General features: G+C 35.6%; 4 protein-coding genes and 1 long non-coding RNA gene across 7 annotated transcripts; 3 read left to right on the forward strand and 2 right to left on the reverse strand.

The window, feature by feature from the left end:
• Positions 1 to 519: 519 nt before the first annotated feature.
• On the forward strand, positions 520 to 4,058 carry LOC133302662 (uncharacterized; the record flags this gene model as incomplete). Its single annotated transcript, XM_061502476.1, has 7 exons — positions 520 to 691; positions 876 to 949; positions 2,091 to 2,160; positions 3,032 to 3,103; positions 3,453 to 3,586; positions 3,695 to 3,768; positions 3,967 to 4,058. Coding segments are annotated over 7 exons (688 nt in total), but the record flags the coding sequence as incomplete, so codon positions are not given.
• Positions 4,059 to 5,434: 1,376 nt separating this feature from the next.
• LOC133302665 (dirigent protein 16-like) lies at positions 5,435 to 6,235 on the forward strand. Its single transcript, XM_061502481.1, has one exon. The coding sequence runs from the start codon at positions 5,468 to 5,470 to the stop codon at positions 6,233 to 6,235; it is 768 nt and encodes a 255-aa protein (XP_061358465.1). The 5' UTR covers positions 5,435 to 5,467.
• Positions 6,236 to 7,407: 1,172 nt separating this feature from the next.
• LOC133302664 (dirigent protein 16-like) lies at positions 7,408 to 9,681 on the forward strand. The gene is made up of 2 exons (XM_061502480.1): positions 7,408 to 7,417; positions 8,444 to 9,681. Exons 1-2 carry the CDS (start codon positions 7,408 to 7,410, stop codon positions 9,256 to 9,258), a joined length of 825 nt encoding a protein of 274 aa, XP_061358464.1. The 3' UTR covers positions 9,259 to 9,681.
• LOC133302663 (putative F-box/FBD/LRR-repeat protein At5g22670) lies at positions 9,677 to 11,669 on the reverse strand. 2 transcript variants are annotated; one of them, XM_061502477.1, is made up of 3 exons: positions 10,963 to 11,669; positions 10,269 to 10,436; positions 9,677 to 10,169 (listed from the first exon to the last, which is right to left on the reverse strand). In XM_061502477.1, the coding sequence occupies exons 1-3, from the start codon at positions 11,635 to 11,637 to the stop codon at positions 9,888 to 9,890; spliced, it is 1,125 nt and encodes a 374-aa protein (XP_061358461.1). In that variant the 5' UTR covers positions 11,638 to 11,669; the 3' UTR covers positions 9,677 to 9,887. The 2 variants fall into 2 exon arrangements, with proteins under 2 accessions (XP_061358461.1, XP_061358463.1); XM_061502479.1 differs by lacking the exon at positions 10,269 to 10,436.
• A 3,914-nt stretch (positions 11,670 to 15,583) lies between these two features.
• LOC133302661 (uncharacterized) lies at positions 15,584 to 18,139 on the reverse strand. 2 transcript variants are annotated; one of them, XR_009750371.1, is made up of 3 exons: positions 18,012 to 18,139; positions 16,563 to 16,646; positions 15,584 to 15,994 (listed from the first exon to the last, which is right to left on the reverse strand). It is a non-coding gene; the product is annotated as an uncharacterized LOC133302661 (long non-coding RNA). The 2 variants fall into 2 exon arrangements; XR_009750370.1 differs by having other exon boundaries at positions 17,986 to 18,116.
• Positions 18,140 to 24,063: the final 5,924 nt, after the last annotated feature.

Raw genomic sequence — 24,063 nt, forward strand, 5'->3', positions numbered from 1 at the left:
CAAATAGGGTTGGTTTTTAAAGATGGTGATTTGCGGAAAAATTGCATAAATGTTATAGCTTGCAACAAAAAAGGTGCTTCCTCTCAATAGACTTCTCTCTTCTTCGTACTATATAATATAAAGTGTTAGATTGTACTTGAAAATTGATTATACTGATTTTTCTTACTATGTCTACACCAACCAAATCCGATATGAAGTGTGTTATTTTACTATGACATTCAGATGCTGTGTTGTTATCCTACTTAACTTGGCAAAAAATAAATAAAAATCATAAAATCTAGGCCAAATTACTTAACAACCTATGCTCCTAAATTAAGAATGAGTAATTTAAAGCTTATGAATCATAAAATCTAGGCCACTCTAACAGTTTACTTTCTTGATGGAATATAACTTCAAAGCATAGATAACCCATAATAGTGTGTTTGACATTATTTAACATCAACACCATTTCTTTATGCCATTAGCTTTAATAGCAATGTCTGTATTTTGATACATTAGCATCTTATTGAGTTGGAACAGGTGCTCCTTTGGACTTTTTATGTCAACGTTGTTTTATGTTGCCTCTATATGCGGAATTGTCTATTTGTACACATCATATGCCTCAAGATCTTCATGTTCTCTCAATATATTTTTCGTCACATGGACAGCAATTCTGCTTGCTGTTATGATGGCTATATCCTTAAATTCAAAGGTACACTCTATTTTGATTACTTAAAGGGAAAAAAACACACTTTTCATCTCTTAAACTTTACCCTAAGTTTCTTTTTTGCCATACAAGTACATTTTATTTTATCATGAATTTATCCTAATATTTTAATTTGCATGAAATCCATTAAAATCTATGTTTTGTCACTTAAAATGCTTAATTATTACAGGTTAATAGAGGCCTTTTATCCTCAGGAATTATGGCTTCTTACATTGTTTTCCTTTGTTGGTGTGCAATCAGAAGGTCAGGATTCTAACCCATACATCTCTATAATGGTTCCTTGGCTCTTTTTGAAGTTTCCTTTTAGGCATTATATCAGTTCTAATCAATATTATAGAATTTTTATCATGCATTGATTGATATCAACTTCTCATGTTAATAACCTAGAAGAATGTTTACTTATTTGGTTTTTATATCTCTATCTAATACTGACCTGGCTGAGACTGACAAAACCACCAAAGCATCATTTGTACTAATCTTTTTAGGCCTATGATTCTTTGAGAAATGCTAACAACACACTTTTTTACATTATCTTTTCAATAATCTTTTTATTGTTCTTTAAAATTCTAAGCAGGCCCCACTAATAAAGAGTGGGGTCAGGTTATTTAGTAGGGCTAACATAGAAGTTGACATGATAATAGAGTGCTGAAAAGAGAATTTCAAAGAGTATTGCTAACATTCCTCATGAACTTGTGATCATCATTAGTTACTTGTGAGTTCAATATTTTAGTTGTAAAATTCTTAGTAAAAGTGAAAGACAGAACACAGTCAAGTCATTTGTTGCCAAGAACTGACAACCACTCTAGCCTCTACCAAGCAGAAAGATGAAATTTTATTCGTAACATGAATTGTTTCTTTTTTTTATATGTAAATAGTAATTAAAGGGTGAACTAAATTTTACCCCCCTGAAATGCTAAATCTCTATATGTACTACATCCATAGCATAATCTTTATTTTCACGAAGTTCCTTCTTTGGAGAAAATGTGATGTATCAATTTGGGTTAATGCATGATGATTATTTATAGTAACTCAAGTAGCCATTACACTATGATTAGCATGTATTGAATTTGATGCTTAATAATTGGAAATTATAGCAGATTGACTTTTAAATGTTGTCTACATGAGTAATCATAAAATTTTTTGCATGAAGATTAGATTCCTTTCTTACATACAATGCAATTCACTTAGCTATGGCTCATGCCATAATTATTACTTTGTTTTTGCTGAGGAGGGTACATTTATATTTACAATTTCCATTATAATATATTTGATTTTATATGTGCTAACTTCATCCAGTGTCAACTTCAAATCATAGATTTTATGTGAAAATTTTGAATTTTTTCTAGAGATGGTATATTTATGGATCTCCATGATGGAATTTCAGTGAACCTACCACCATAAGATGTGAGACAAAGAACCAAGAGAAAGAAAATGGTGGTTGGATAACTATACTTGTAAGTTTTTCAATATATCTTAATGTTTAATTTGAAAAACCTTTGTTTACTTCCTTTAAACTTCCCTAGAGTTCAAAAATCTACGGTCTTCTATAATATATGCAATTATCGAGGTTAAAAGTAGTAGATTTTCTATTTAAGTGTTGGCAGAATGGCCACAATGTTTAAGCAGGTGTCTCTGTCTTCAATTTATGATGTGAATTTAATATAATGAAACAAGAACATGAATGTGTCTTTTTTCCTTTCAAGTGAAGTAATTTGGGATGCATGTTTCTACTACTTGTGTCTGCAACTGCAACTCTAGTAAGTTAAATTTCTGTTTGGATACCTGATAATTAAGAATAGAGGAAAGTCACTTTGATAGGATCTTTAGGCACCTACAGATATGGTACCAAGCCATGTCTGTCTTTCCATTTTTAGCATCACAATACCAACCCAACATAATTGGTTACATCTTTGTAAGAATCAGCAAAACAAAGAGCGTCTAAGAATTTATTTCTGTCTTTGACTTTCTATACTTCAATTGTTTGCTGAATCTATGTTTAAATGCAGTGTTCTAAAGGATAGAACTACCTACAAGGATAAACAATGAAATAGAATTAGATTTAGACATTTTAACTGATCATTTTACAGTAGTTGGTACTTAATGTTCAATATGTTTTCTTGCAAGTCTAATCAATGCTCTTGTTAGATTTTCATTTAGGACTATGCAGGCATTTTTTTGACTCTTCACTGTCTTTGGAATTTTTTTATTTGTTATTTTATGAAATAGAATTACAATATACATATTCTCAAACTATGGATGTTTCTTTGCATGCATGAGTGCTTTAGTCACCCTATGATTTTGTGCTATATACTGTTCTCCTAACAGGGCTTTCTTATTGCCATATTTGCTATTGTGATGGCTGCCTTTTCCACAGGCATTGATTCAACATGCTTTCAGGTGAATCACTCTTCTGAGTCTTCTCAATTAAATTCAGAAAACTTTCTCATTGCTTCAAAATCCTGTTCTTTTGGACATTAGGGAGTTATAAAGATCCTTTCTTTGATCTAATAACAAGACAACATTAGACCTCAAACATAATGCAAAGTTGAAGAAAAAATTTCTATAAGTTACTAAGAAATCTAGGGAAATTCATTCAATAAGAAAACCAAAAGGATTAGATCATATTCCTTTCATCAACTTTTCAATATCCAAACTGGAATCATTTAATCTAAGCCACTTCCTTATTGTGACAGAATGATGTTTATCAATTCCCCACTCATTGAAATAATTTTTTTGTCTTTTCCAGTTTTCCAGAAACAAAGTTGAACAGGAAGATGATATTCCTTACAATTATGGATTTTTTCATATGATATTCTCCTTAGGGGCAATGTACTTTGCAATGTTATTCATCAGTTGGGATCTGAATAACTCAGCCAGAAAGTAAGGAACCTAATTAATGACATGATGATTCAGTGCTTTAAGTATGATGATTTTTTATGTCTTATATGCTCTTCTCTTGTATAAATCATGCACATTTCAAACCACTAGGTGGAGCATTGATGTTGGCTGGGCAAGTACATGGGTTAAAGTTATCAATGAGTGGTTTGCAGCAACAATTTACAGTAAGTGAATGATTATTGCATACATAAAAACATTTTTTTCCTAGATTTCAATGGCTTTGACCCTGATCTTGTTTTTATTAATAAAACAACTGTTATAATTGAGATGTACATATAAACATCAAAACATGTTACTAGTACTAACTAGTAGTTTGATAATTCACCCATTTCTCCAACTCATATTTTATTTGCTTTCAACAGTATGGATGCTGATTTCCCCAGTTGTGAGACAGGACAAAGTTATGGATAATGATGGAACTGTGCAGGAGATAGCTGACTCAGTTATGGCATGATTGACAATGGAAAATTTATCAATATTCTTCCTTTTTAATTTTTTTCTATTCCTTCAAAAAAAATTTGTTCTTTTAACCCTGTTAATCTTCAATGGTTGAAAGGCAAAACTCATGAATGAAATAAAATGATAAAATATTTTCCTTAATTGCCAATTCCTATTAAAAATTATTGATTTTTTTTTTAAATAAAGTATAGAACCTTTAAGAGCATGAGTCTGGAACAATGATGGAATTGATCCTTTGTAATTGAAAGGTTACGGATTTGAATTTAGAAATCAGTCTTTTTACAAACATGTAAAAGTAAGGCTGCGTAAAAATATTGTCCTCTTCCCTATTCTCACTAGTTGAAGTTTGATAGGAAATGGTTTTTAAAGTATGAAACCTTTTTTTTGGGTTACAAAAGTGTTGAGCTTTGATGTTAGTGTAAATTGTGTATTTTAAAGTTTAAGTTTAATTTTTTTAAATGAAAATTAAAAGTACAAATTATATAATTTGCATAAAAAATGTTACATTTAAAATTGCTTTAAAAAATATATAAAAATTTATAAATTGTGTGGTGGATATAATAAATGACATGTCCATACACGATTTTCTCAAATACTAGAAATAATACATTTTTTCTGCAAGAATGATTCAATGTCCTTAACACATTCGGAAAAGAAAAACCGAAAATTATGAAATAATTATTTGGAGAAATTAATTATTTTTTTTAATTTGCTGAGGAAAATATATTGAACAACGTTCAAGGATTCAAAGTTTGATTAATTAGCAAATTCAATGAGTTGGGCTTCAAAACGTGCACAATCAAGAATAGAAACTACTCAAAAGTGTTGCTTTTTATTTATTTTTTCCTCTTTTTTCTTTCTCTTTCAAAAGTGGTGTTGTATACTGGGCCATATTTGTTTGAGTAAGTGAAAAATGGAAAGAAATAAAAATAAAAGATTATGAGGGGAGTGAAAAAGGAGATAAAAAATGTTTTTGATTTTCACTAACTTATACTTGATAGAAAGATAAAATTAACTTCATGTTACACTAATAAAAGAATGTTAGAGTAGCACTTGATGAATAAAAATGAAGGAAACATGTATAAGTTGACCAGGTCATATATATATATATATATATATATATATATATATATATAGAAAACCATTAGTTTGAGTGGTTGTAATACTACTAATAGAATTGGGTCATCTAACTTGCTTAAGGCATAACTAAACTACTACTTTAATTTACTGTGAATTTTAACAACTTCATTACCACACGTCTCACAACTAATCCAACACATGCTGCATTCCTACTATATAAGAGCAAGACTTGAATTCCATTACATTCATCCAAATAACTATTCTCATCTTTACCAAAAGAAAGAACTAGCCTCTTCATCCTAAACACAAACACTGGGAAACAAGATGTCTCTAGTATCATCATTAGCTACAGTTTTCATGCCAATGTTGCTTGCATTTGCAATTATTGCAATGCCAATGAGCATAGCAGCAGTTAACCCTGTTGAAGCAACTGGGAAAGAACCTATTATTGAGTTGTACATGCATGACATTCTTGGGGGTAGTAACCCAACAGCTAGACCAGCTACTGGCTTGTTAGGTAACATATACAGTGGTCAAGTGCCTTTTGCAACCCCAGTAGGATTCAAGACACCACAAGGTGGAATTCCCATCCCAAATGCCAATGGTGCTATTCCCACTGTCAATGGAGTTTTTGGTATTCCACTAGGAACTGGCTTGGCTGGTACAACCTTTGCAGGAAACTCAAACAAAAACAACCAAAATAATGCACAGCTGCAAGTAGGACCTGATGGATTGGGACTAGGCTTTGGTACAATCACTGTAATAGATGATATACTAACTTCTCAACCTGAGTTGGGGTCACAAATAATTGGGAAAGCTCAAGGAGTGTATGTGGCAAGTTCAGCAGATGGGACTAGACAGATGATGGCATTCACAGCCCTGTTTGAAGGAGGGGAATATGGAGATAGCTTGAACTTTTATGGCCTGTACAAGATTGGAAGCACCATGTCACAATTATCTGTGATAGGGGGTACAGGGAAGTTTAAGAATGCAAAAGGGTTTGCAGAACTGAGAGGTCTTATCCCACCAGGGCAAATTTCCACTGATGGTGCTGAGACATTGCTGAGGATCACTGTCCATCTGAACTACTAAACTATGATGTGGATTTTGTGAAAGAAACTGGGTTCTGTTTAATTACATATGATTATGAGATTGGTCTTGTATTTTGTCACTTTGATAATGTATTTGAAATCTTATTTAAAAACCATATGGTGAGTTGTTCTTTTTATATTTGGCAACCTGGCCTAGGTTAATGATGGACTAAAGCATGAGTTGTTCTTTTTGCTATTCCTTAAAAATTTTATTCTTCAACCCAGTTAATCTTCAATGCATGCAATGCAAAACATATGAATGTAATACAAATAAAATAAAAATCTTTTTCTTTGGATGAACATGGCTATTTTGTTTCAAATCTAGTAAGTAGCATTGGTCTTCATCTGACTTGTCCTTTAACAAATATCATTCTACACCCTCCAAAGTAACACAAAACAAAATCATTCTACCCTATTTAAAATGCAAATCAAATTTTGTTTAGGTTATAATCAGTAGCAAAACTACTGAAGATAATTTTGGGATGCAGCAGCTGAAGTTCACCACTTTGTCATTGTCTTCTACTGCTGATCTTCCTTGCATGGCCATGTATACATGTGGTGGAACTCAATTTTGGGGCAGGTGCCACCCTACCTCTTAAATACTCCACTACAGATAACAGGTTTAGTTGGTAGCATTTTGTTTCAGTTTTTTTTTTTTTATCTTCAGTTAAATGCTTCACATGTGTAAGGTTGTGTATCAACAATATGGAAATAAGGAGAGAATTACTACAACTATTGTGGCAAGCTATATTAAGAGATAAGGAGAGAATTGTGCGAAATGGATGAATACATTTTTTCATGGAGGAACATAATTGATGCATGAGACTAATTATGTTACACATTTGAAACAGTGGTTTATCCTAAGGTAATTTTCAGCTTTGTTAAAAATTGCAAACTTTTGTTATATTAATATAAATTATTAAAAAATAATTTTAAAAAGTGTTATTGACATTAATTGCTAGTATAGCAGAATATTCTTACACCGGTGTAAGACTTAGAAGTCATACACTCAATCTTGAGCATTGATTCACTTGTATCTAATAGTTCACATTACTAAAAAATTAGGGCCCTTAGATATAAGCGGGATCAACAATCAAAATTGAGAGTGTAACTTACACTGGTGTAAAATAATCCTAACCCATAAAATAAATGATTGTACAATTAGCATTTTCAATGCGTACAGGTAAATTGCAATAGGAAAAGATGATCTAGTCTCTTTATTTAACCCAAGTTTAATGCATCGTGTGTGTTTTATTAGTGCTTACGGATACTATTCTTATTGTCATTTCAAGTAAATCATGCATGAAAATACTAGATAATTAAGATTACAAAGGGATATTTCTTAAAGAAAATTAATGTGGCAACTATTGAGATTAAGATGGTAAACACTTACATAAGTTGGTTTGTCCATGAGAAAAAAATCATAGAAATTTCAGAAAAAAGAAGTGTTAATATAAATTAGAAGACGATCCATTTAAAAATAGAACAATAGCTAAGAAATTAAGAAACAATCGTTAAAAAAGGCCCAGCTCTAAATAATTTTACTTGATAAAGTCCAATAACGTTAATTAGCTTATGTTATCAACTTCACCTAATGATATAAGAATTTAATTTTGCTGTTTGTATATTTAGTTATCTTAAAAGGGATCATAGCATAATTATTAATATCCACACGTGTAAAATAAGGGAAGTGAATAAATTGTACTAGTTGAAATATTAAGATGCAAATTAAAGATGGAATAAGGCTCAAAAGTTTCTTTTATAATTTCCCATAAAAAAATAAAACTTGAATTGTCATTAGAGGGTCAATTAGCTATTGTGTTGAGATTTTGGTCTAGCTGTACTTGTACCCACCTAGTTAGTTTCTGACTTTCTTCCTTAGCCTTGTATCTTAGCACATGTCTTTCATAAGCAAAGCATTTAGAAATATAGTGGTTGTGAGTTGTGACACAACAAACTATTGGTATTTCTACACAGATATCCCCGTTGCAAAGTGGCTTTCTTCCATTACATCTGAAAATGCCACTAAACATAAATTTTGCCTCATTTGTTTTGTTTAAGGCACAACTAATCAACTTGTAAATTTCAACAACTTCATGATCACTCATGTCTCACAACCACTCCAACACACACACTGCATTCCCTCCTATATAATACCAAGACTTCAATTCCATTGCACTCATCCATAAAAAGATTCATTATCAACTAGAAGATCAACTAGCCTCTACATCTGAAACACTTGGAAACAAGGTGCCTATGGGATCATTTACTACAGCCTCCCTGTCAATGTTGCTTGCCTTTGCACATTTGGCAATGACTATAGCAGCAGTTGATCCTGTTGCAGCCACTGGGAAAGAACCAGTCATTGAGTTATATATGCATGACATTCTTGGGGGCAGTAACCCAACAGCTCGACCTGTAACTGGCTTGCTAGGCAACATATACAGTGGTCAAGTGCCCTTTGCAACCCCAGTAGGATTCAACACCCCACAAGGTGGGATTCCCATCCCCAATGCCAATGGTGCTGTTCCCACTATCAATGGAGTTTTTGGTACTCCACTAGGAACTGGCTTGGCTGGTACTTCTTTTGCAGGAAACTCAAACAACAACAACAACAACAACAACAACCAAAATAATGCACAGCTTCAGGTAGGACCTGATGGACTGGGACTAGGCTTTGGTACAATCACTGTAATAGATGATATACTAACTTCTCAACCTGAGTTGGGGTCCCAAATAATTGGGAAAGCTCAAGGGGTGTATGTGGCAAGTTCAGCAGATGGGACTAGACAGATGATGGCATTCACAGCCCTGTTTGAAGGAGGGGAATATGGAGATAGCTTGAACTTTTATGGCCTGTACAAGATTGGAAGTACCATGTCACGATTATCTGTGATAGGGGGCACAGGGAAGTTCAAGAATGCAAGGGGGTTTGCAGAACTGAGAGGTCTTATCCCACCAGGGCAAATTTCCACTGATGGTGCTGAGACATTGCTGAGGATCACTATCCATCTGAACTACTAAAACTGTGTTGTGGAAATGTAAAAGCAAATGGGTGCTGTTTATTTATCGATGACTATGACATGATTGGTCTTGTATTTTGTCAGTTTGATTGCAAAATGTATTTGAAATCTTAGTTGTAATCCCAAGAAACCATATTGTGATTTGTTTTTCCTCTTTTTTAAATGGTAAATTGTGGCACTTGGTATACTGGTGGTATTCTAGATTTCTAGTGCGTTTTAAAAAAAAATTCTAGAGTAGGATCATTGGATCAAGTAGAAGTAATTTCTGGTCAAGACAAAAACAATCAGAACGTTAATGCTATAAAAAGACAAAAAATAGTTCATTTGAGCAAACAACTACACTATTAATCCTTGTGTGTGTGAGCATGCTTGTGTGAAAACTGAAAAGGCAAAGCATGACCAACATGAGAAACGCTAATTTGCAATTTAGACCTCAATACCCTGGTGGTTTTGCATAAGATCTGAATTTAACAAACAATCTCCAGAGACTGCGTATACTATAACTCAAATTACAAACAATCATCAGTAATGAAACAGGTCAGTTGATTTGAAAAAGACAAAGTCAATATCCTTGCAGTTACTAATAAAAAGGCAGACGTCAAATAACTACTCACAGAATCTCATCTGCTATCATTCAAATGACAGTTTACAAGTTGTGGAGCACCTTGGGCATAAAGATAACTTTTTCAGCATTTTAAGCTTTGCGTGTGGATTTGTGTCAAAGGTGCAGATTGTCATGAACTGTAAAAATCTTGCATTCCGCAATATATATCTTGCAAATCGAAACTGACCATTTGAGCCTTCATAATTATTAACACTGCATGTTTTAAGTTGTAATGAAATGGATTCAGGAACAGATTGTGGGTATGGCCATTTTCCTCCTCCTTCTTCGTCATCTTCACTGAAACCATCCTGTTAACCATATCATAGACATAAAATAAAACCAATAAAATCGTGTGAAGAGAAAAATAGAAACAAAAATCATCCTTAAAAGGCATAAACTTAACAGACATGATCGATGACAAGAGTTTGAAGCTTGGGACAATGCTTGAGCACTTCTACTATCTTAGGCAAATTCTCGGGACAATAAACATTGTAGAATTTGATATGGATTAAATTGGGAAACACCAGAACAAGGTCTTTGAAAGAGGGGTTCGTACCCTGATCCATATCATCACTCTGTAGAAGTTACAAAAACTGTTAGATACAATATAATTAGGGTTTAATATTTCTCCAATCCAGGTGACAAAGTTATCTTCTATCTCTGGTTATCCAAAACAACATCCAGTGACACGGATGTTGTAGGAGAACCCTAAACCCTAAATTATAAACTCCAAGGGAGTGTTTGACAGAGAGTTTATTTTCAGATTCCCGATAAGTGAGGGTGGTAATCCAATTTATCCATGTTTGATAGAAAATTTCTGAAAATCTTTACAAGAATATAATTTTGCTGGGATTTTGTTTTGTATATAAAATATCACCCAAGAATACCACCCACTTTTCTGGCAAAATAGAAAATTAGATATGAAAATTCTAAGACCTACCAAATAATTTTTTTTTGGGTAACATTCCAGCAAAATTCACTTTTTCACTGTATTCATGGAAATATAGTGAGAAAAAAAATTAAAAAAAAGTTCTCTGCCAAACACACCTAAATATGTTAGAGATATAATAATATAAATCTTTAATATTGAAACCATATTACCCAATCTATGTGCAGAAATTTGACATTGGCAACTGCAACTGCTTCTGATAGAATAAATTTAGAGATATCTGCTTTGACCAACTTTGGTACGCTTTTAAACTCTGCATCTGTTGGAGAGTCATGAAAAGATATATTCTTAGCTACCAAATCCTCAAGTAGTGGACAACCAGAAAGAAGCTTCGCGAGATATCCACTTTCTTCGAAAATAATTTCACTTAATTGCAGGATTTTGAGTGAGGGGAGATCAACAGACGAAAAAGTTGTAATATCTAAACCGCTCAACTTGAGAACGACGAGGGTTCTGTGGGTGAGAATGGGAGAGGATAACTCGATGGTAAAGTCAAAACAGAGGTCGAGGTGCTCAACTCCTCCGCATTGTAGTGCAGCGTTGATCCATGTGTTGATATTGTTATCATAACAAAGAGAAGATATACATGTGAGGCTGAATGTTTTGATGGTTTGGTGCAAATCTCGAGAGAGGATAAATTTGTAAACGGATTGAACAAAAAGGGTATGGTTCCATGTGTTTTCGAAGAAATGGAGAGTCGGTACTGAGCGCCAGAGTGACATCCATCTCTTGGAGAGAACACTTGTGGCAACCGATTGTTTGGTTGGGAGAAAAGAGAGGATGTAGCAGATGACTGCGTCTGGTAAAACGCTGATCCTATCTGCCATAGTTCGAACAATTTAGGGATTTGGGAGTTGTTTGCACCGAAGAAAGTACAGTGTTAATTAGGGATAAATAAGAGTTACATGCTAGGAAAAATAATTTGGTTACGTTAAGAGGGATAAGATATTCTTTCTTACACACAAATAATGTTACGACTACATCTTAATCTTAATCGTTGATTTTCGTCAATCAACGATTATCATTTATTGCGAATTAATAATTAATTAATGAGTTTGATTTGAAAAATGATAACCGTTGATTGGCGGAAATCAATGGTTAAGATGTGGTCGTAACATTGTGCGTAACATTATTTGTGTGTCACAATATCCTATCACATGTTAAGATAAGACAAAATAAAATCAATGAACAAAGTGTTTTATCATATTTTTTTTTTATTATTTTCTTTTGTCTTTTAGTGTTGCATGACATCATGTAATATGATAAAATAAAGACCCGTGTTAATTATGTAGAAAAAGTTTTCCGTTGCACTCTTGTAAATTGGGTGAATCCTATTATTATATAAGAGAGAAAATAAAAAATGGGAAGGATAAGTTTGGTAATTATTTTGTATTATTTTATGTTTTTTTTTATAATTAGGGATTAACGCTTTGTTAATCTCGTAGTATTTTTCGAGTTATTTTAGTTATGACAACTTGATAAGCCGAAGCTATTAAAATAATTTCTTTAAAATCATTTTAAAAAATTAAAACCAGCCAATACACAAATAATTTTTAAAAATGACGTAGCTTTGAATTCTTCACTGCACATAAGGATACGTCGGAGCGGAATCTTTCCGTCAAGCTAAAATAAAAATTTAATATTTTTGTCTTCATTCTTCTTAAATAATCATATTTGTTTTAATGAAAAAAATAAATATTTTTAAAAGCTATTAATAATTCGCACAAATAATCCAAGGTAACCGATTTAAAACGGATGTGTCAGGTGTGTAGTGGGATTAAGTTTCCACCTTCCCTGCGCATAATTAGACTCCTGAACCTTTGATCTATAATTTTAAAGATCAATTTGTAATAAAAGGTTTTCCAATTTTTCCAGAGTAAATAAAATTGGTGGCAACTCCATTGTTTTAATTTTTTTAATTTTGGATCGTTACAGGGTGTTAATTAATGTTATTACCAATTAATTTTACCATTAGATCGATTATGTGATCCAACGGTTATATTTATTTTCATCTTTGTATGGTTATATCCAATCACTCGAGAAATACTCCCTTAAATAAAGTAGTGGATAGAATAAAACTATTTTGTCCCATGTCTGATGTTATGAGCTCCCAAGGGATTGCTTGGTGCAGGGATCAAACCCTGCCTCAAGCAGTTTCTTGGAAAATCTTTGGGGGCCAGAGGATAAGCCAAAAAATCTTTGATTGGGAGATTAGTCTCGTCCTTTCTCCGGTTGCGAAGCTTAGTGCACTCATTGTTACAATGAGGGGCTAGCCCAAACGGGCCGTACCCCGAGGGCATGGTGCCCGGAGAAGGTTGAATGGGGATACCTCCTGGCAATGTACCAAAAAAAAAAATAGGAAAAAATATTTGTTATTTTAAAATGACACAACTTTATATTATTTTAAATGAAATGATATTATTTTATCTGAAATGACATAAATTTATGTTCTTTAAAATGATAAATATTTTTTCTTAAAAAATATCATAGGACAAATAAAATTATTAATGAAGAATGCAAATAATTGTCACGTGTCAAATCATGAGACAAGCATAAAATATCTTATATTCTAAGACAAACCCATTCTTTGGCAATGTTGAAATGGTTTTATTGGATGAACATGTAGTTGTTTGCGTTTTTTAAATCTTGGTTCTTTGCGTTTTTTAAATCTTCCATCTTTTGTGAGTTGGCTGCGTTCTTTTGTAGGGTGGTAGGATCCACGCCACTGTCAAAGGTTCTTTGCCGGTGCGGAAGAAAATCCATGAAGGAGACTGCTATTTTATAAAAAAATTTGAAGTTGGATTCAATAGCGATGTGTTCAGGCCAACCAAACATCAGTTTCGTTTGTCTTTCAATTTGAGGACTGATCTTAGATCAATTGTTCATTCTAATATTTCTGCGAGTGAATTTGATTTTGTTGATTATGACATCACTGAGAAAGAAACATCTGACTCTCCTTATTTAGTGGGTAATACAATTTTCCTGACTGTTTTTTATTTTTTGCATTTTTTAACAAACTCTTTGCTGCCCTTTTTTTTGTAGACGTCATTGGTTTAATCTCAAGAATTGGTGAAGTTTATGAACGTGTGGTGTTTGGTAGGAAGACGAAAATGATTGTGTTGGAGCTTGACAACCCGAGGTATTTAAAATTATAGATTTAAAAAAATTAATTTTGTCGAGATCTGTTAGCTTATATTTTTCGTGTGTTACTGTTGTTCTTGCTGCAACTCATATGAAGGGGTCACAAGCTGGAGTGCACTTTGTGGGAGCATTATGTGGATGAGGTCCAATCTTTTATGGCAAACAACGACACTCCTCATAACGTCATGATAGTTCAGCTAGGTAGGATAAAATGTTTTAGGGGTATGATTTTAACAATCTTTTTTGACAAAACGTTATGCTTCTGTGTTCTTTTAATTCACGTTTTTTTTGGCTTTTCAGTTTTTATTTGATATACTCAACTCGATAGGTAAGGTTGGGTTAACAAATATAAAATATACAACGAGGATTGTCATGGATTCGAAGATGCCAGAGATCGTTGAGTTCAAAAAATGGTGTGTTTGTTATTCTTGAACTCATTTGACAATTTATTCGGTTAATCATTTATGGTGTTATGAATTTTCTCTTTATAGTCTTTCGGCTGATTGTGTGGAAAGTAGTTTGAGGATGACTCAGTTGTCTACTCAGTCCTCCTATTCTTACGAAAATGATTTTCTGAAGGAGACTGAAAAGAAGTCTATCAGTGATGTGAAACTTTGTGGCTAGGTAAATATCGAATTTTTGTTTTTTCACTTTTCTTGAATAATATCAAGTTTGTATGAATGATGTGAACTGTTTGCCTGCGATTGCTATATTTAAGGTTACGGCTTGCATCACGTATGAGACTATAAAATCTCTTGAGAGCAAATACAACTGGTGGTACAAGTCTTGCAAAAAATGTCCATTTTTCATTTGTGAGGATTTTGAGAAGTGGTACTGTAAGAACTGCCAAAAACATTGGGAAGATTATTGCTTGGTCGAACCGAGAGCTGCTCGGGAATATCTTTTCAGAGAGCAAGAGTGCAGAGTAATAATCAGGATTGCCAACAGAAGCAATCTACTCTGACTAAGAGCAACCCTCTTCAACTATACGCAAGCGTACGTGTCAAGCAATATAGGGTATTGTAGCCCCAGATTTATCGTCCTCAGGGAGCAGTTGTGAAGTAAGAAGCGCTAAAGGAAACTTAATTTGTAAAATGGAGCAATAAAAGAAAGTACTATCTCAGCTAAGCTTCACAAAGAGCAATCTCTGGGCAGCTAGTTAAACAATATTAACCATTCTGAACCAGATGAGAGCAGTGAATGACTTAGCACGGTCATCGAATAAAAAGGCATCAATTTAAGTAACTTCGAGAGCAGTCAACGTGTAACACCCTCCCTTGTATGCATCCAAGAGAGTTGTTTGCTAAGCGGATTAGAGTTCTTTAATCATATTTTAGAGACTGAAAATCACTTTTACAATGCCAATTAAAATGATTTTATTTTTGAAATCGGGTTCATCACAAAAATCAGAGTATACTTTCAAAATTTCTCAACTACTAAAAGTATAACTTTCCTGGCAGACCTTGCTGTCTTTAAAATTCGTATAAAATTCACTTCAACGATTCAAAAAAATATTCTTTGTAATCTAGAAACTAGACATCCGGGGCTTCACGTTCATATAAAATAATAGTGATTTGGAGTTCGTTTGCCCCTCGAAACATAACTCGCAAAATAAGAGAGAAAGTAGTGGAAATATCACAAATGTCCTGGCTGGTAAAATTCATAATAAATCGATCTTTCAGAATTTCTTTGCAAGGTTTATATATAATGAAACTAGACACCTGGGGCTACGCGTGCATATAAATTATAAGAAAATCGGAGGTCTGTAGCCCCAGTACGACAACTTACAAAGTGCTCCCAAAGACTTTTCAAAACTCAGCATTTAGATAACATGTCACAATCCTTTTCGCAAACGTTTCAACATATGTTTCCAAAATACTTGCTGGTCATAAAATCGTAATGCAATAATAAAATCATAGTTCACAGTAATAAAAGCTTCTCAATTTCATACAGTCATCCATAAAATATCACATCAATCGCAGCATGCCCAAACAGTAGAAGCCAACAGCAAATATCCAAGTCCTCAAAAGCTTTTACGTCCTCCTGCCATTTTGTAAAAATAGCAGCCCCAAAGGGGTGAGAGAAAATCCCAGTAGTGTGGCAACAAAACCATAATGCAACAATATTAACTAGGAACAAAATCATAAATAGTCACTTCAAGCATTTAATCATTTTCATCATATATCATAACGCGTATATAACGCCCTTTTTCCTTTACGCTCATAGCACCGTCGTGCGCGTAGCATCACAGTGGGTATTCCTAATGGCTCCCATGAAGGTGAATCCCCTGTGGAACCTATGTGGCCTGAAGCCAAGTGTCCCCTCTCCTGGTACCAGGCATGCCTATATGATGCATGCTCAGTCACATGTCCTCAATACAAATATATATATATTCAAGATGTCATGAATCAAGTATACATGCCATGTTATGCAATCGCACCCAACAGAAAAATGTATTATGATGTAAAATGCATGCATATATCATATCATCTTTTCATATACTTACCATTGGCTCATCATCATCATAACATACATAGAACAAATGTGAGCAACACATCACAATTCCATACACTAGCCAATAGTCACATTAGGTAATACCGCCTACACATACCTCGAGTCTTTAACCTTTTTAATCACGCATTTCCAAATATCATCAAACAGTAGTAACTCAGCCCATATTCAAGGTCATGTGCACCTAATTAAGCAAGAAAAGCCAAACAAAATTTTAACTTTGGTTCTCATAATTCACAATTAATTTCTATGCTTTCAACTCCCATGATTTCAATCGACTTATCATTCTTCGAGTTTTAATTAATTTCTGCCTTAGATTCAGCTTTCCTAATTATTATCAAGTGACACAATTTCCTCATCCACATGTCATCCTCTACCAAGACTAAGTTACGCTTAAGAGACATAAAGCATGTTGTTTATATAGATTCTTCTAATACATACAGTGTTTGACAACACAAGTTCAATTGCTAGTAGGCACCATGTTCCTAGGTGGCCTACACACTAATTCGGTTTTGACCATGAATCATATACATAAATTAATTTATTTTCATAGCGTTTCCTATAAAGCTTACGGTGAAAGAAACAAGGTTATAAATAAGCTATACATGCCGTTTCAACACAAAAAGATCAACCAAGTCCTATGCAAAAAAATCCGGTTTATCAACATCAAGAGGGCTATATTTTTAAACCTCAACAATACAGTCTTTAAGTTAGCATACTTCAAAAATCAAGGGTCGGTTTTATTAAGGTCATCAACTAGATGCTTATAAATTTTATTTACAAATTACTGCCAATACCACGTATTCTTGATTCATATAATTTTCAGCATGCTGTCAACAAAACTATACACATATGCAAGTCTTGATTCAAAATGGTTTCGTGATTTTTTTATCCTAATTTAGTTTTTCTAACATGGAGTTATTTCACAAAAAGGCAGCAAGTGAAGTAATCAGAATATTCCCTACACATGGTTCGGTTCTCAACCCTTAGCAAGTGCTCCCCATTCCGTTTATACCAAAATAAAATCCACAGTTCCTAATATACACAGATTCGGTTTTATTCATTACTAGGTGCTCTTGAATTTATCGTTTCACAAAATATTATCAATTGCTAGCTAGTGACAGTAAAATTCCAAGGGCCTATGCATGAAGATTCGGTCTTGCCAGCAACTTGATGTACTATTTAATTTATTTACATAACGTTTTCCACAAGACTTATATGTGAGTGAGCAAGTTTCTAGCAGGCTGTTTATACAGTTTTAACATATAAAATATTTGATTCAAATTGGGATTCATAATTCTCTGCCTATATAATCTTCTGACTCGCCATTAATTTTTCTAATGTTAGTAAACAATAGGAATTCAATGTTTCTAAGCCATGTAGGTACGGTCTTAAGTCATCAACTAAGAACTTAATATTTTCCATTAGAACACATGACTCTCATGACTAAGGGGCGCTATCTTGGTTATTTTAACATGCTGGCCAGAATGTTCTCAACAAAAAAAACCAATCTTGACAACTACCTTAACTAAAGGAAACAGTTCCTAACCCATAAAGAATTATCTTGCCACGCTCAAAACCGATAGGTGCTTGCATGCACTAAGATGATTAAGTAATTCACAACTGGAAGATCGAAAAATGGGGAAAATGAAATGGTGGTTCTCGGTTTTCAGTCCCCATCATGTACTCCAATGTCTCACTAGGCGCTGAAGAGGACAACAAGATGATTAAGTAACCTTTCCCACCTTTCAAGTGCAAGGCAGGAGCTCGAAGTCTGTGTGCAAGAGGGAGTTCCATTAAAACAGAATGGTGTGATAGGAAGACAAGAAAAGAGGACACATTACCCCCCTTTGCTTGGTGAGGCTCGACAGAGCAAGAGGGGAAAGTAGGAGGGTACCCTAAATGTTGGGTCGATCTTCTTGGAACCTCACAGCCTTGAGGGAATCGATGTGAAGACATGCAAGCTTAGTCTCTCTTAGCTTTCTTTATGGCGACAGCAACGTGAAGAGGGGGAAGAAGAAAAGTGTTAGAAACTTTGGTTACCCATCAATGGTATTCACAGTTTTGTGTGGGATGGTTGAGGATGAACTGAATTTTCCTTTTCTTATCCCAATGGTTTACGGTCTAGAGAGGAGAGTAAGAGTGTGATTTGATTCTGGTCCCTAAGGTCAGCCAAGGTAAATGACTTCCTCCCCTTGTTAGGCGCACCTGAATAGATAAGGTGAGGTAGGTTGATTGTTGGACACATGGCGCAAGGAAGATTTCTTTCCTTACTCATTGGTTGCATGGTTGTAAAGCTGATCTAGTTTGGCTAAAGTTACAAGCAATTCATTTGCTTTCTTCTCACCCTATGCGTAAGGACAAGAGGAGATAAGGAATGATGATAGTTGCCAAATGGAGTTCCTTGACCAATAAAAGAGGGACTATGATTTGTTTTTTTTTTCTTTGAATAAAGGATAAGTACTCAAGTTGCTTTTATATGTTATGATAATTTAGTCCTCTCCCTTTTTAACTAGAGTTTTGCATCCTCATGGTATATGTATATAAATTTTAACTTATCACATATAATATATGTTATTAATTATTCTTTCATGTTCCCGCAAGGTAGGGACTAGGGTCTCTAATAAATTATAATTAACTTAATACCATTCCTCCTTAACTAGGGTTTTGAATTCTTAAAATACTTAAACACTCGCTTGAAGTTTCCACCAAAATAATTTACCTAATTAAATTAATTCCACGCTATAATTTAATTCGAATTTCAAGCCTGCCTCACATTCTAATTACAAGTTATGTGATTTCCTAATTTTTGCGGGATGTTACACAACGAAATGAAAGTAAGAGCATCAGCTGGTAAAACACAGTTCAGTTATCGTGAGGAAAAGATTGTGATAGAAGTTTGAGTTAAGATTAATTTCAGAAAAAGTCAAGTAGGTGTTACGGGTTCCATGTTTTCATCCCTTTGGTTAACCCTGCTTGGTAGCATATTTTACAAGTGGATTTTGCTCCTTCCCTTGTTTTGCTATAGGTAAGCAGAGGGTAAGGCCTTACTCTCCATGTTACTCCATAGTACTTGGAGTTATATGCAAGGAAACCATGCTGCCTTCTCAAAAGAGCATGGATTCACATGGCAGTGCTCCCCATTCCAGGTGCTTCTCCCTCCTTTCTTCAGGCTAAACTACCCCAGGATCTTGAGAATGCCCCACACGCCCTTGTCAGTGTTTCATCAACCGAGTGGTCCCGGGATGAGGTTGCCAGCCCAAAGGGTTTCACAAAATCAATAAATTAAACCAAAGAGCAACTCAAAATTCATTTATAAAAAATGTGTTCCTTACAAAGTTATACTGAGACAAAAGGGATTACTTCTATGGAACCCTCACCTACTTAGAGGAAGTTAGCTCCTAGTGAACATTTTTACAAAAAGAAAACAAAGAGATGACGAGTCCTAGGATGGGCGCTGATGATTTTCTTTATGAGGATTGCTTGTTCCTTTTATAGGGTTCTTCATTTGATCTTCATTGTTCCTTTCATCAAGGGTCGTGCTTTGTTTAAATCCTCTCCAATGGTAGCTTTGCTTCTTGCCAGCTCAGCTCCGAATAGAAATCCTCTCCAATGGTAGCCTTGCTTTTTGCCAGCTTGGCCTTAAATGGAAGTGGTCCCCCTTGCTTTTGGCTCCCTTTGTGAGTGGGAGTATCGGATTCAGGGAGGCACCTCCACTCCTTCTGCTGCAGCTGACGTGGCGGCTTTTGATTGCTCAGCTTCTTTGCTTTCGTACTGTAGCAGAGATAGCACCTCCACCTTCTCTGCTGTGGCTGACGTGGCGGCTTCCCATTGCTTCCTTTGACTGCTGTTGTACTACAGCAGGCTTTTTTTTTTTTTTCTTTTCCGCGCAACACTCCTTCTTCTCTCTTCATTTTGTGGTTCCTTCTGATGGGCCTTAGGTGTCCTGAACAAAGCAAACTAACCCAATAGTCATATGTGAAAAAGATAATGTTAAATTTGCTCCAGGTCTACCTTAACTCCCACTTTCGGTATTGCTCTGGTCCACTATTCAAAACAGTTGCTTTATATGGAAAGAAGAAGGTTGAAGGGAGTGATTTATAACCAAAACATGGGTTTTGTGGAACAATTTACACTTAATGGGCCTCAACTCTTGAGAACCATCAACACCCCAAAACTAGATATTACTCGTCCCGAGTAATCCTTCACAACCAACAGTCTTCTTGTGGCAGGCTAATGCTCCTTGAGATTATCGATGAAGAGTTAACTTAACTCCTTCCATCGCTTCATTAGAGCACTCATCTGACTTGTGAGTTTCACCAGCTTCATTGTGTGTGTGACCTCTTCCACTCTTTTAGTCAGTTTCCCACAGAGTTGCTTCCGGATTGAACTTTTTGGCTTGATTTCTTCTCTTACTTCTTATCTCCCTTCTCTATTTCTTTCTTTTCAGGTCTTTTAACTGGAAGTTAATTACCCTTGTCTTTGCATAAGGCTGACCTTCAACAGCATGCTCTTTGAGCGGCTCTCTCTCTCACCTTGATGACTTGAGCTCTTTGAGCGAAATTTTTGGAGCAGAGGAGCTGACCCTTCTTTTTTTTTTTTTTTAAACCAGGGGCAGAGTAATTTATTTAAACAACCTGAAGTTCTTTCCTTGGTAACTCAATAAGTCCACTGAATAACAGAGTGTCCGATTTTTGGAGTGCTGCTTTTTGTGCATGGTGTTGCTCCAAATCAGAGTGATGCCCTATGTTGCTTTGTTAGAAACTGTAAACTCTTTAGGGCATCTCAAGGAGCAAAATCCTGGGCAAAAAGAATCATTGAGTAGATCAGGACACTTAGGACGGTAAACTTAGCAAAAATTAAAAACAATATTTTTATAAAAAAGTAAAACAGGGTGGCGAATCCCTGGTACACCACAAAAGTCATTTATCTAAGAGCAAAGTCAGTAACATTCCACCACAAAACTTTCAGGCGTTCATTCCAACAGATTTAAACAAGTTAAAAATGATAGGGAACGAATGAACCTGGGGTCACCGTAGCGACCCTTAATGCTCTCCAGTTTCTTGTATTGCTCCGCTAAACGGAGCATTTGTTATTGCTTCTAGAGGGAAGACATTTGGATACGGTGGATATGGAGTTTGTCCCTTGAATTTTTCTCCCCAGTTACTGGCGAAGATTTGATCCCGAGCTCTGTAGTACAATCGGAGTTGAATTTCCTCCTCTTTGTTCTTCATCAATTCATCTTTCAAGAGCCCGATCTCCTCCTTCCAGTCTTTTCTGTTTTTTTCGCATGCGGCCCATTGCAGGCCCTTGGGTTAAAAGGGGCAAGTGGATCAGCCCAATTAGAACTTGGTTTCAACATTGAGGGATCAAATTCTAAGTGTTGGTTGCTCCTTGCTTTTGGGATCAGGTTGCTCAAGAACAACCCCAAAACTAGCTTCCTGCAATGGTTAGCACATTAATTTTCTCAAACAAAGACAATAATAAAAAGAATGACGTAGAAATAAATCTGGGTTGTCTCCCAGTAGCGCTTCGTTTATAGTCTTAGCTCGACTTGTTGCTCCTTGGGTCAGACTTCAGCTGGGTCATCGAGATGAGAAGTCAGTCTCTCATGCTCCTTGATCCCTCTATTATACTTTTTGAGTCTATGTCCATTTACCCTGAGCGTTGCTCCAGATCTTTCATGAGCAATGGTAAATGCTCCATTGGGAAGTGCTTCAGTGATTGCATAAGGTCCCTCCCATCTTGATTTCAACTTTCCAGGAAACAGTTTCAATCTGGATCGATACAGCAGCACTTTGTCTCCAACTTCTAACTCTCTCTTGATAAGCTTTTTATCGTGCCACTTTTTCATCTGTTCCTTGTAGAGGTTGGCGTTTTCGTATGCCTTGCTCCGGAATTCTTCCAGTTCAACCAACTAGAGCAACTTTTTTCCCCAGCCATTATGGAATCCATGTTTAGCAATGTGATGGCCCAGAATGCTTTGTGTTGAAGTTCCAGAGGCAAGTGACACGCTTTTCCAAACACCAACTTATAGGGGGAGAAGCCAATGGGCGTTCGATAAGCTGTTCGATATGCCCATAGGGAATCATCCAATTTGTTGGACCAATCTTTTCTATCTGGGTTTACGACCTTTTCCAGGATTTTTTTATCTCCCTGTTGGACACCTCTACCTTCCCGCTGGTCTGTGGGTGGTAAGGGGTGGCAATTTTGTGCTGCACTCCATATTTCTTCAGGAGCAATTGGAATTGTTTGTTCACGAAATGTGTACCTCCGTCGCTGATAATTGCTCTAGGGGTTCCAAATCGAGTGAAAATATTCTTCTTGATGAACTTCAGCACTATCCTGGCATCATTGGTGGGGGTAGCAACAGCTTCTACTCATTTCGACACATAGTCAACTGCAACAAGTATATACTTGTTTCCAAAGGAAGGTGGGAAAGGCCCCATGAAATCAATGCCCCATACATCGAACAATTCAACCTCCATTATTAGAACAAGGGGCATTTCATGCTTTCTTGTAATGTTCCCTGTTCTCTGGCACCTGTCACATTTTTTAACAAAAACATTAGCATCTTTAAACAAGGAGGGCCAATATAGACCTGACTGCAGCACTTTAGCTGCTGTTCTTTCTCCAGCAGAGTGTCCTCCATAAGGGGAGTTGTGGCATTGCTCCAGTATTTTCTGTTATTCTCCTTCAGGGATACACCTTCGAAGTAATTGGTCAGAACACCTTTTGTAGAGCAAAGGGTCGTCCCAGAAATACTGCTTAGCTTCATGATGGAACCTCTTTCTCCCTTGGTGATTCAAGTGGTATGGCTCTATTCCGGCAGCCAGGTAGTTTGCAATATCTGCAAACCAAGGAGCTTGTTTTTCAGAGATCATCAGAAGCTGCTCATCAGGGAATGTCTCCTTGATATGATCTCCTTCTTGTGGGCTTGCCCTCTCTAATCGAGATAGGTGGTCAGCCACCTTGTTATCACTTCCTCTCCGGTCCTTGATCTCAAGGTCAAATTCTTGGAGCAACAGTACTCATCTAATTAGTCTTGGCTTGGCATCCTTCTTAGCAAAGAGTTGCTTGATTGCTGAATGATCAGTGAATACTGTGACTTTGGAGCATATTAGATATGAACGAAACTTGTCACATGCAAATACAACTGTCAGCATCTCCTTCTCCGTCACTGTGTAGTTGGCTTGTGCCGGAGTAAGAGTTCTACTAGCGTAGTAAACAGTTATGAAGACTTTGTCTTTTCGCTGCCCAAGAACTGCTCCCAAGCCGAAATCGCTGGCGTCACACATTAGTTCAAAAGGAAGACTCCAATCTGGGCTTTGAATGATGGGTGCGGACACCAGCCTCGACTTGAGCTCCAGGAAGGCTGTCAAACATTTTTCATCAAAATTGAACTTCCTGTCTTGCTCCAGAAGTTCACAAAGTGGTTTGGCAATTTTGGAGAAGTCTTTAATGAAACGTCTGTAGAACCCAGCATGTCCCAAGAAGCTTCTGATCCCTTTTACTGTGGTAGGGGGAGGTTTTGGTTGTATCCCGAATACCCATCTAAGAAACAAAAGAATTCTTTCCCAGCTAGATGATCCAGCATTTTG

This window comes from Gastrolobium bilobum, unplaced genomic scaffold, assembly GCF_033153095.1.
Source record: "Gastrolobium bilobum isolate Gb01-03AN ecotype WA unplaced genomic scaffold, APGP_CSIRO_Gbil_v1 utg40311, whole genome shotgun sequence".
Lineage (NCBI taxonomy): Eukaryota > Viridiplantae > Streptophyta > Magnoliopsida > Fabales > Fabaceae > Gastrolobium > Gastrolobium bilobum.